This window comes from Saimiri boliviensis, chromosome 17 (genome assembly GCF_048565385.1).
Source record: "Saimiri boliviensis isolate mSaiBol1 chromosome 17, mSaiBol1.pri, whole genome shotgun sequence".
Taxonomy (NCBI): domain Eukaryota; kingdom Metazoa; phylum Chordata; class Mammalia; order Primates; family Cebidae; genus Saimiri; species Saimiri boliviensis.
Window position 1 is genome coordinate 68,197,110 of NC_133465.1, and position 13,100 is coordinate 68,210,209.

Genomic DNA, 13,100 nt, shown 5'->3' on the forward strand with positions numbered 1-13,100 from the left:
CTTGTTATTTTTGTTCCGTGGCTTCATACAGGCTCCTGTTCTTGTTCCACAGCTGGGATGACATCTCTCTGAGATGACCAGGAGTCTCTTTAGAGCTGGCGCTGAGGCCTTCTTCTCCTGGAGCCCCTCTCTCATCCAAGTTGCTCTCTGGCTGTTCGGTTGCTTTGGTCTCTATTCACTTTCAGGCTGGAGGAATTCCTCAGGTACCTGGGACTCCTTGGTTGTCCCACTTGAAGAGTGGAAGACTAGAGCTGACTGGACTCCGAAGCCTGTGGACTCTGACCATCGACAAGGCCTCCCACTAGGCTGTCTGCTGGGGAATCTGACTAAACATCCTTATGCATCTCTTCGTGGGCAGAGGAGTCTCCCACTCTGTCTCCAAGCTACAGACCTGGCTACCTGTGGTTCTGAGAGCTGACTGAGGAGAAGCTGGGGGTGGGAAAAGCTCAGCATTCAAGAAGCCTAAATTTACCCAACACTCCTGTTTGGGTAAAACGCCCCCACCTTCAACTGGGCACAGGGTCCCTCATCCAGAAACGTTCAGTGTTAGTCTCTCCTGTGACGAGCACTCAAACTTCTGCCTGGGTGGTGGGGGCAGGCACTCAGGGGCATGAGGTGAGGGAGACGGCTGGTCTGTTTCCTAAACAGTTCTCAGACAATTCTGTTTCTAGTTTTTACTCTCCCTATTCTCACTTCTAGGGTTTATCTGGTACCTGAACCTTTTGAGGATCCCACTGGGTTAACTGGGTTGAGGCATCACCAGGAGAGCAGGTGGGTGGCCTAAGAGTAATCACACTTTGGGCCTCAGTAAGTATGTGACATAATGCATACCCTGACTGGTGGGGCCTGTGGCATCTGGGTCACACATGCAAGATGCATGTTCTCAATGTTAAATTATTTTAAACCATGAAGATTTACACCATGGTCTTCAGCCTGGGAGTGGGGACCAGATTATAAGAAGACCCTCCTTCTTATAAGGAAGAAGGGAGAACCACTGGGGATTCTGGTGTCTCTCCCGGTCCTGCCTCTTTCCTGCCCTATCCTGCACTGCGTGGCCCTCCTGGCTCTTCTCGGCACACTTATCCTGCCACTTGAGAACTGGCTTGAATGAGCCAGCTCGGCAACAGGTGCTCACCCCATCCCTCAGTGCTGGAGTGACAGACAGACTGAGAATCACTGATGGAAACAACTAAACGTTAAGCTCCTGGGCAGCAATGCAAAATCCCAAATATTCAAAAGGCTCCAGTCCAGAACTTCAAGTGCACTGGCAGGTCCACCAACAGGCAGGCCGCACCCTCCCTGATGACTTGTGTGTGCCCAACAAGTATCCATTTCCCCATGAAGAGGGAAATAACTGAGGTCAATGTCTTTGGCTTTTAAAATCTGTCTTTAAGAAAAATCACTGCTGTTTTTATAAAAGAACTGCTGATTATAAAGAGCTAAATATTGCAGAAAAGAATACAAGTGAAAGGTTTAAAATTACTCCAAATCCAATTATTCCTAAATTATCATTGCTGACATTAGGTGAAAATATTTTATATGGGTACAGAGAGAGGGAGAGAAATAGGTTTTATGAAAATGGGCTATTTCATGCGGTATTATTTTCAGAAAACACATTCTATTTTAATTGTTTTATATACAAAGACAGTTTGATATAATTCTAATTGTTGAGAATGTAAAGGGAGAAAAGGAAGCAGAAACGGAAGAAGTGCTGAACTTCAAAGTAAATGTTTCTACACCACAAGAGTAAAGAAACCTTCAGGTTAAGACAAAGTTTATGAAAACATTAAGAGGTTTTGCTCATTCTTTTAAAAACATACAACACACTTCCATTTTAACAGTATTTCTCAACTCTACATTTTAAAAGTACAAAATCTTCTAATTCTTCATATCATTCCTCTTCCCACCTCCTGATTTTTGTTAATTGTTTCACTTTTACATTGCCCAGGTTTATAACATTCACGGTCTGTCCTGCAGCCACAATTTCTAGTTAATTAGTATTAGTTTTATAGCTAAGTATTAGCTCTATATTTAAGTATATTTAGCTATTACTTCTTTATTAGTTATATTTAGCTATTAGTTCTATCTTTAAGTATATTTTGGTATTAGTTCCATACTTAAGTATATTTTGGTATTTTGTACTTAAGCATATTTTAGTATTAGTTGTATATTTAAGTATTAGCTTTGTATTTAAGTGAATAGTTCAATGCTCACTACAGTCTTTACTTCCTGGGGCCTTTCTTGTGATTCACTCTCTTACTGACTGGATTTTACTGTTAAGCAGTATTTTTTTCAAGAAGGGTTCCAAAGTGCCACACTTCACATGTTTTCTTCATGAGAGTGCTACTAGCTGTGCTTTACTTAAATGACAATGTGGCTAGATAAAAGCTCTTGGGTCATTCTTCTCTTCTAAACTTTGCAGACCTTGATACATTAATTTCTGGGACTAAAACCTACTGGAGACTATCTGATTTTTTCAACTAAATGACCAGAGACTTGGCTCCAAGTTTAATAGTCTAAAAGGGCCAGGCTCTAAGGCCACCCTTTCTGTAACAAAGTTTCCTGAAATACAGTGTACTCTGAGCTTTTTCCCTCCTTTTAGGGAAATAATCTCATGACACATCATATCTTGATTCTGCAGGCACCAATTATTCTGGTATTGGGATTGTCTTCTGTTCTCTGCCATTTGCTAGCTTTTCTTTCATTGTTTAATACTTGTCTTTTTCAGATATAATCTTTGTGATTGGCTCAAGCATTTAGGACAATGATCCTATTTTCAGCTGATTTGTTCCACTCCTTAAAGTTTTAACTTATCTGTCAATAAATAAGTTATAATTCTACAATTATAGGTTAATAATTGTATTGTACATATATGGTATTGCTTGGGTTCTCACTTGTTTGAAGACTGAAACCTTGCTTTCCTGGCCTTCCAGCTGGCTCTGGTAAATCTGAGTGACTACTGGTTCTCCTCCCCTGAATCTCTGATCAGCTTGTGTCCCCCTCCCCTCACCACTTACCCAGACTTGTGGTGGCTGGCCATGTGTTTTGCATTCTAGCTTATTATGCAGTCTCACAAGACAATGGTGAGTGGACGGAGAGCTCATCTAAGATATTCCCCGAGTTCTGGTCTTTCTTCTGGGATTGTAAGTGTCCAACATCAGGGTTTGCTCCATCTATGTGGACAGCAGTCCCCAACCTTTTCGGTACTAGGGACTGGTTTCGTGGAAGACAAGTCTCCCAAGGATCAGGGTGGGGGAGGGGAATGGTTCAGGATGATTTGAGTGCATTAAATTTATTGTACACTATATTTCTATTATTATTACACTGTAATATATAATGAAATAATTATGTGACTCACCATAATGTAGGATCAGTGGGAGCCCTGAGCTTGTTTTCCTGCAACTAGGCAGTCCCATCTGAGGGTGATGGAGACAGTGACACAGGAAATGTGTCAGTGTCCAGTGTGCTTATGTCCAGTCTAGTCTGTAATCTCAATTCGGCTGCTGTCACTGCAGTAAATCCTGCTTCACAAAGATAGGATGTTGGACATGGAAGCTGGCTTTTCAGTGCGTCTGTGGCAATCTCAGGATATTCCATGTTTACTTTAATCCAGAACATATGGAGATTTGAAGTTGTCTCAAACATACTTTGAAGGCCACTGTGATTTGTGATCTCAAGCAGTCGATCCTCTTCCAGCATGGACAAAGTTGATTCACCTGCTTTATTCACAAATGGGTCGCAGATCCATTCCTTCCCAGTGTGGGGGTCTTGTGGTTGGAAAGTAAAGCTCAAGCTCTTCTGAAAGCTGAGGCAGGTGATCCTGCACCAGCTGGGAGAAAGAAGGCCCCGGCTCAATGTCTTTCACGATCTCTGCTCATGTTTGAAAAATGTCAGAAATCCCGGTGTTCACTCATCACCCCTGTAATTCCAGTTTGGCTTTGAATGCAGCCGCTTACCTGCCAACTTGAACACAGGTGTCCCTCTCCCCTGAAGTGACAGATCAAGTTTGTTGAGGTTTAATATGTCACACAAGTAAACAAGTTTCATAACCTATATATTATTCTGTGTCACTGAAATGTGTTCTAGTAGTGACTTTTTAAAAAGGAAATCTCTGAAGTGGCTCTTGTAACTCAGAAACTCTGGCCAGTGATCTCCCTTTAGAAAGCATCTCACTTCTGTGTATCAGAGAAGCTGTGTGTGCTTTGCAGCCATCTCGCAGGGCTGCATGAACAGACCTGAGTTAGGACATACTTTTAACGTGGTTGGTAATTTTAATCACATCCTGTAAAATGTCAGTAAGTTCAGGTGACACTTTTTGGCTAGCCAGCACTTCTCTACAGATGACATACTGCATCAACTCACACTTAGACGTGACCTCTTTGACCTGAGTAGTGAAACCAGAAAGCTGTCCAGTCACAGCAGCCGCTGCATCCATGCATACAACAACACAAAATGACCAGTTTAGTTTCCCTAATGCGTGATAATTCAAAGACTTGAATAGCAGCCATGGTGTTAGATGGCAACTAAAGTACACACAACATATCCTTCTGCACATCCCTGTGAAAAACATGCCACAGAAAAACAAGCACTGTAGTCTTGTCAGTATCAGCAGACTTTTCAACTTGGACTGAGTACCACAGTGACTCATTAATTCTAACAGTTGTGCCTCAATATCCGCTGCTATTTCATCACTTCGTCTAGTTACGGCACTGGCGGAAAGAGCAACATGTGCCACCTTTTGAACTACGGCCTCTCCTAGACCTCATGACAAACGTCCTTAGCAGCAGGCAGGATCAACTCCTCACTCATAGCCAGTCCTGGCTTTAGCACTGAGTGATTAGACGGTAAGAACGATGCTTTCAGTACAGACACATTTGATGAAGGGGTGGCCTTCAATAATTGCTTCTGCTCTTTGTGTTGATGTTTTTTAATTCTGAAAACTCCAAAGGCTTGTCTTTTAATGCAGGGTGCTTGGTCTCCATGCAGTGAAGCAGTTTTGAAGTTTTCACGGCTTTGTTGGCTAGTTGGTCACCACATATTCCACAAAGTGGGCTTCGCAAATGTGGTCACCTGTTGCAGTGACCTGTAATTTAAGGACTCTCGGCGTTTTCTTTGAAATGCAGCTTTGTGTCGGCAGTCTTAGTGTCTTCTGCTGTCAAATCAGTGGGTCTGTCCCCCTTTTCAAAGAAGCTCTCCAGTGACATTTGTTTTCTACTCCTTTCGGCTAGGGTTAGCGGGTGGGCTTACCAAAACTGTGGCTGAGACAAGTGCGTAGTGCAGGGAAGAGATGCGGGTGGCAGCGGTAAATAAAATGATGGGTAGGCCGCGCACTGACTGAAGGAAGTGTTGGCTTCTGACTTCAAGCCTGCCACCAGATACAGCTGTCCAATTGAAGTACATCAGCTCACTTGCCACTATAAAACCTGCCACCAGCAGCAGCCTAATTGTCACTTGCCACTCACTGATAGAATTTTGATGAGTCTGCAAGCAACTGATTTATTATTACGGTCTCTATGCAGTCAAACCTCTCTGCTAACGTTCCACTGTGTTTGCAGCCACTGCCCAGCGCCAGCATCACTGCCTCAGCTCCACCTCAGATCATCAGGCATTAGATTCTCATCAAGAGGGCACAACCTAGATCTCTAGCATGCGTAGGTGGAGCTCAGGAGCTGACGTGAGTGATGGGGAGTAGCTGGCTCTAAATACAGATGAAGCTTCCATCACTCGCCTGCTACTCACCTCCTGCTGTGTGGCCTGGCTCCTAACAGGCCCACAGACCGGTACTCTTCTATGGCCTAGGGGTTGAGGACCCCTGTATTTGGGGATGGATATCATGCTCATGGACAGTTTTCTCCATTGAATATATTGTCCTCCATGGACAGTTTTCCCCATTGAATATACTGTCCTGGGCCTTGACTTATGTCTATTAACGGCTGTTTTTTTCACTTTTCCCATTTCACCAATTTCTACTCAGTAGGACATTTTACTACTCTTTGATCAGAGAGGAAAAAATAACAAGTCCCATTCAATTTGCTTCCTCCCAGACCTGAGAAACCCAGTGAGACTTCCGGGTCTCGTCACGTCCTGGGCTGTGAGCAAGAAACCCTCCACACTACTCCTGACTGCCGCCACTGCTGCTGCTGCTTCCCCTGCTGCCCGTGCTGAACTTTACAGAATTAGTTATGACCCTTTCCCTGCTTGGTTCCTGTTTTTCCCTACTTACCAGTCTTTTGCTCTGTCAGATAATTCTGTGTGGAAGTTTTGATCTACCATCTTAACTCCGACAACTCTCCCTCTGTGTCTTAAGAAACATATTTATCAGCTGGGCGCAGTGGCTCACGCCTGTAATCCCAGCAATTTGGGAGGCCAAGGTGGGCAGATCACCTGAGGTCATGAGTTCAAGACCAGCCTGGCCAACATGGTAAAACCCCATCTCTACTTAAAAAAAATTAGCTGGGTATGGTGGCACATGCCTATAATAGTCCCAGCTACTCAGGAGGCTGAGGCAGGAGAATCGCTTGAACCCAGGAGGCAGAGGTTGCAGTAAGCTAAGATCACCCCACTGCACTCCAGCCTCAGAGACAGAGGGGGACTCCATCTCACAAAAAAAAAAAAAAAAAAAAAAGAAAAAGAAAAAGCAAAAGAAAATGTATTTATCTCTGTATTTCCATTACCGGATAAAATGCTGCACTTTGCTGAATAAATGTTGCTGAATTAAGGTGACATGACTATGGTGGGCATCATGAAAAACCAAAAGATTCTAGAATCTCGTAGCATTGCTATAGGATTGTCCAGTACTTAGGAGTACACCATGTACATGCTTATGTATGTTTCATTTTGACCCAGAGAATAGTGAAACAAATCCAGACAGGACGTTAAAGACATCATTAGTGTAGATGTCTTCAGAAAAAAGGTGAAATATGGGACAGAAGGGCGGACAAAACAGGAAAAAAATGTACCAAGATGTTCACAGTGGCCCTTCGGGAGTGAGACAGAAAGCAGCTGTCTTTTTACTATTTTGCATATCTGGAGTGTGTTACTCTCATATGAAAAGACTGTAAGAACAGGAAAGCAAAGCCACTGCAGAACTCGCAGGGCAGGACATTAGCCCCCACAACACCCAAAATCCCAGCCAGAAGTCCTCGCACAGGGATTCACTGTCCTAACGGTCGGCACACCATCAGAATGAGAGGCTCTGGCCCGCAGCCTGATGGGACTAGAAGTGCACTCCCAGGATGAGAGGCTGCACGTGTGTGACCCGCAGGGATGGAGAACAACGCCAAGCGTCAGACACGATGGAAACCTATCTTCACGCCTCACAGCAGAAAACACCAAGGCATGCACCTGTTTCTTGGTCCTAAATAAGTGACTGGTGAATACAGCCAGGATTTCAATTTACTTAGGCCCAATTTTTCTCTGTATTATTTAAAAAGATACTTCTAAGTCTTAATTTTCTCAGTGAAATCAATGACTTTTGCTCCATGAAGATATACTTGGAGAACAAAAGCAGAGCATTCTCAACTCAACTGCCTTGACTTATTTACGACAAAAGTCAGATGCTGCGGCAGTATGCCTGCTTTGCCCTTACGATGACCAAGAGAGGTGGCAGAAACGGAAAAACACACCTCACAGGGCAGTGAGCCACAGTCTCCCCACCAAGAACCTGCCAGGATTCTAGGTACCCTGCTTAGAGGGAGCTCTAAAAATAACTAATTTATGATTTTTATTCTCTTTGCCTATTATTACAAGAAGGATATATATATATATATATATATATGTACTCAAATTTACAGCTGTCTCTCTCACTGAATAAAAACCAACAAAATTTCTTAAAACTCCAGATAATCTCAAATTAACTTTTCCCATTTCATTTCCTTTTCCCCTACTATATATTTTACCCCTTGGGCTGTTTCTTCTGAAATCCTATTTCTGCAAACCCAGAACACTTAAATTTTCTAAATCATGATTATTTCCTTTTTCTTTTCATCTCCCTTTTAATTAGGGCCACATATTCTTTCTCAGCAACCAGTGCAAATTCATTCTTTCTAGCCCAGCTCCAAAACCCATTTTTAGTATGTTATTTCATGCTCTCCTTCCTCCAGGCCAGGCGTCTCCCGTCCCAACAGAACTGGATGCCTGCTCTGAGCCCAAGTTCCCTGCAAGGAGCACACATCCTCTCAGGGGTTCCCAACTCTGAGATCTACCTCAGTTCTTCTTTGCTTAAACTCTCCCCATCCCCCACAGATATAGAAGGGCAAATCCAACCGTCTCCTTAACCATGTCTGATTAAAGTGTCTTGGAACCGGGGCCTTGCCCAGCCCTAGTCTGGATGCCGACCAGCAGGTGCTCACCGTCGTATACTCAAAGTAGTAAAGGCAGTTGTCAGTCAGGATGAACCAGCGTCTCTTCCAAGTCTTTACCCTGCCACCTGCAGAGCAAACAGAGATGCGCGTCCGACAAGAGAGAACCAGACGAGCGCGGGCTCCGCGACACACGCAGCTCTCTCCTCAGAGATGGGGGGAGAGGCATCAGGAGAACGTGGAGACCACAACATCTACATCAGTAACAAGACACAGAGCCGAGACACAAGCATCTTTTACACAGTGAAAGTCTGTGGGTACAAGCAGAGCAAGCGCGTCTAGGTGACACCCTGGAGATGGAATCAGGACGGCAGGATGAGCATGGGTTTGGGAGGGAAAACCCAGGGACAATAATGACACACAATGCAAATTTGCCAGAGTCAGCAAAAAGCTTACGTGGTAGAAATCGCCAAAGAACAGAAAAAGAGGGAAGGGTCAGCCCTATTGCAGGCTACTCTGCCACCGACAAGCAGCCAGCACACAGGAGTGTTTCACTAGAAGTGAAGGAAGGGGGAATCAGGAGGGCAATGCTGGGAGGCTTCACAAGCAAATCCACACTTTCCTCGGAACGTGGAACCAATTCCCATGGTTTTACCCTCTTCCTCATCTTCATGATTAGAGTGAGCTTCTACACGGGCTTTTAACCTTATGTGCTGGTGTCCTGAAAACACAATCTCCCGAGTCCTGAGTGAGAATCCAAACAGAATTCCTTTATCAAGGAAGAATCAACTTGTACTGAGAGGCTGCCTCAGGAGTCTTTTCCATTTTGGGAAAAAACAGCTGGCAAATACGGCTATGGCGAAACAAGCTCTGGCGGCGGCAGCTGAGAGGCTGGCAATGGCCTCCCTCGGTTCTTTTTAGTATTTCTCAGTACAAAACGTTGGGGTCATGGATGGTGCGGTGGCTCACATCTGTAATCCTGACACTTTGGGAGGCTGAGGTGGATGGATCACTTGAGGTCAGGAGTTCAAGACCAGCTGGCCAACATGGTGAAACTCCATCTCTACTAAAAATATAAAATCAGCTGAGGGTGGTGGCATGTGCCTGTAATCCCAGCTACTCAGGAGGCTGAGGCATGAGAATTGCTTGAACCGGGAGGCGAACATTGCAATTAGCCGAGATTGTACCACTGCACTCCAGCCTAGGTGACAGAGCAAGACGACTCCATCTCAAACAAACAAAAAAAATAATAATAAAAAAGGAAAAGTTGGGGTTGGGTCATAAAGTTATGCTGGGCCAGATAGGAAGGAAGAAAAAATGTAACCACAGCCTATCTGATGAAGCTACGCCTGCTGTCACATCAGGACCAGGGGCTTTCTTTCTTCCGCCTCCCTTCCATCAAGAGAAAATGTTCTGAACATGAACCACCCAAAAATTACCCCTATGGCCTTCACCTGTGAAGCTATGCATGGCATTCTAGAAACACTTCTTGTGCCCTGTTCTTTTGCTAAGACTTAACCCACAGACAATATCACTTCCAATCTTCCTAAATAGCAAGGACCATGGGGTGTAAATCTTATACCCCCTGATCATAATTTCTCTCTTGACCTCATCATAAATAGCTGAGCAAAGAGGAGGGTGGCTTTATAGGGACTATTTCCAACTGCCAGGACCTGCCTGCATGCTCACACCAGAGAAACCTACGGGGAGTATGTGAATAATGTTATGGAAAGAAAATGTCTAGTGTAGGTCCTGGCAGACAAGTAAAAGGACCACTGGGCTTTCAGGTCTGTGTTTCGTACCGTTTAGATGCTGCACTCTGGGTGAGCTTACATGACTGATCATTAATTGCCAAGATTCCAAATGACACAGATCGAGGTTATTCAAGGGTATCTGCTGTAAGCAAGCACGTGCCATCTGCCTGCCCATCCTGTGCTGTATCAAGCAAATTGACACTCTCTCCCTCCAGTGACTTGTGAGTTTCATGTGAGCCCTTGCCGCTGGTCCCTAGAGGTTAGATGGCATGAATTAAGAGAAAACCATCAATGGATACTATGACATGCATGTGGAAAACCAGAAAGCCTGGGCAGAACTAAAATAAATAAGGAGGATAAAGAAGACAAGGACTATATTCAGGATTGAAGCCAATTTGTTCTTAAAAAGGAACCCCCGCCAATTCAGAGTCTGAGAACTTTGGTCTTCCAGCCTGATGGGCCACTGGTTGCCCATGCAGGCTCAGCACAAAGGGAACATCAACCCATGCTGACCACCCATGCACTCCATCACAGGACACTACCCGGTAACCCTTGGGACTTAGGAGATCATGGAAAAAGGGAGTCAGATGCTAAAAGGAACGAGATGGAAGGAAATCAAGGAGAAAAAGCAAAGCCGGAAGAAATTATCTGCCCGATTACAAAAGCTTGGTTATTTTCCCTAGACAACTTGCTGCATTACAGAGACCTCTACCATAAAGAAGCACCACTGTGGCCCCACGGGGAACATTTCCACGTGGAAAGAAAAACAAACATGGAACAAGCAGACAGATCAATGCGCGCCTAGGACAGTCCCTGTGGAACTCACAGGACCACCTCCCACTGCACGGCTCTTAAGGCCCTCCTGTGACCCCTCGATGTATCAAGGCCAGATGCCATCTTCCCCTACAGCTAAGAACAACCTGGCAAGTTCCTAAAACATCTGAGTGAGTGTCTATGTTTGGGGATGTTCTTTGTAAGCGTAGCTACTGCTCAGGGAATGGTTAGGTACAAACCTGAGGAGTCTCGGGCTAGGAAAACATGTTTCCCCAAACCAGCAAATGGAGAGGAGACACCAACAACGTAACTGGGAGACTGATTTGGGGCTTTAACAAGGACTCACTGAAAAAGCGAGGGAGCAAAACAAAACATAAAAACAGAGCCGAGGCTGTAATACCCTTCTCTGATCCCCAGGAAATTCAACACAAGGACTTCAGGAAGGGTTTTTCGGTTTGGAGTTTTTCTTTTCTTTTCTTTTTTTTTAATCTTCACTCGGTATCATTTTGAATTTAGGAAACACCATTTCCCCTTTTCATGCAAAGGCAAATGTCTTAAGTATTGTCTAACTTAATTCTTTCCCTAATTTGTGTTTCCACATGGTAAATTAGAAGCTTTCCATAGCTTTGGGAAGTCAAGACTTTGTTCTCTCTGGGGAAAGTCTCAGCTTGAAAAAAGAATAAAAAAGACCCTTCTCTTCTTTCTCCTCATCCCCACTTCGGAGATTAACTTTCAATCGGGTTGATTAATGGATGTCAAATTGAGTATCAAACATAGTGCATGACTTAGCCAATAATTACAAATGAAATGTAGTGGAAACTTCCTCTGCTTTTACAAACCCACTCTCAGTATGTTTTTTGCATTACTGCATTCAGTAATGAATATAACATATACTCCTCCAAAAAGGAAAAACATGCAAATTGCTTCAAACCCCTGATCCTGACCAGTTCCCTAGGGACTGTACAGTAAGTTAGAAGCAGCATTAACACTACCACCGGCAATTAAAAAACAAAATAACCAAAAATAACAAAATAAGAAAATGCTGCAGCAATGACAGTGGCCTAGGCAGAGCGAGCGAGCAGGGTGAGGGGTTACATACCTCCTGGAGTTTGGGGCAAGGAAAAGGAGAGCCAAAATCATGGAAACATACAAATGAGGGAGAAAAGAAAATTAAAACAAAGAAATTAAATCCGATTCCTTAATCTTAAAGTGCAATGTATCAGTCACATTCATGCCTGCCTGGGAGAGAGCTGAACTGAAAACACTAACTGGGCAAGTGATCCCACTATAGTCTGGCACGGGAATGAAGGGCTCTTATATGCCATGTCCCACTTCATCAAGGCAAGATTTGAGGCACTACTGGAAACCTGGCCCCAAAGATGCCACAAATTGGCTTTTACAAAGCCAGTGTTTATTAGTATATCCAGAATCAGAGCAAAGAAAGCTAAGATTATTTCAGGGAAAATTAAATGTCTTTCTTTAGATGGCTGTCACTTTTTAAAGTGTGTGTGAGAATGCACACACATATACCCATGAATACACATGTACATATGTGTATACACAAGAATACACATTCTTATGTCTATATGCATACACAGACATATACACACAACTACAGATGGCTGGAAGCCCTGCCTTCTGCAGCACATAAACACAAGGAGTGATTCTAAGTGTGCTACAATGAAAACACAATATTCGAAGTTTAGAAGGGTTTGATGGAGGTTTAGAAAAAGTAATGCAATGAGCTAAAACTGAGTCGCGCACTTGGTTAAATTTTCTCTTTTTTAAAATATGAGATGCCTCATGAATTTGCATGTCATCCTGGTGTAAGAACCAAGATAATCTTTGTACTGTTCTAATTTTAGTATCTGGGCTGTCAAACCTAACACTCAGTATTAGCATTTAAACAAATTTCACTGGAGGGGGAAGTAAATCCAAACTTGGACACGTTTTAAACATTTCCAGTAGGTTTCCTTTTAACTCTATCCACTTGGCAATAAGAATGTGGAAGGGAAGGCTGCCTGTGGGGTTAGTAATTTTAGAGCCTTAACTTCAAAGATTCTGCTGGCTTAGAGATATATGAAATGATGGCCAATTCAAGAGATATTTAAAACTGATGGTGAAGTGATGCTTTAAGGGGAATTTATGAATTAAGTCATTATGTATAAGCACAAGGACTTGGGATATGCCTTTAAAAGGAAATATAAAGTCTATTGTTATCTGAACTAGTCAGAAATAAAGGATTCCATTTTAGCCTTCCCAGACGTGTTGG

General features: G+C 43.6%; 1 protein-coding gene and 1 non-coding gene across 4 annotated transcripts in view; both read right to left on the reverse strand.

Moving 5' to 3' along the window:
• CYTH1 (cytohesin 1) overlaps positions 1-13,100 on the reverse strand; it is a 110,780-nt gene that overhangs the window by 9,162 nt on the left and 88,518 nt on the right. For all 3 annotated transcript variants that reach the window (XM_039476111.2, XM_039476114.2, XM_039476110.2), the window contains exon 10: positions 8,352-8,428. In XM_039476111.2, coding sequence (XP_039332045.1) covers positions 8,352-8,428 — 77 coding nt within the window. The remainder of the gene's footprint in view (positions 1-8,351; positions 8,429-13,100) is intronic.
• LOC120367005 (U6 spliceosomal RNA) lies at positions 12,614-12,717 on the reverse strand. Its single transcript, XR_005581508.1, has one exon. It is a non-coding gene; the product is annotated as a U6 spliceosomal RNA (small nuclear RNA).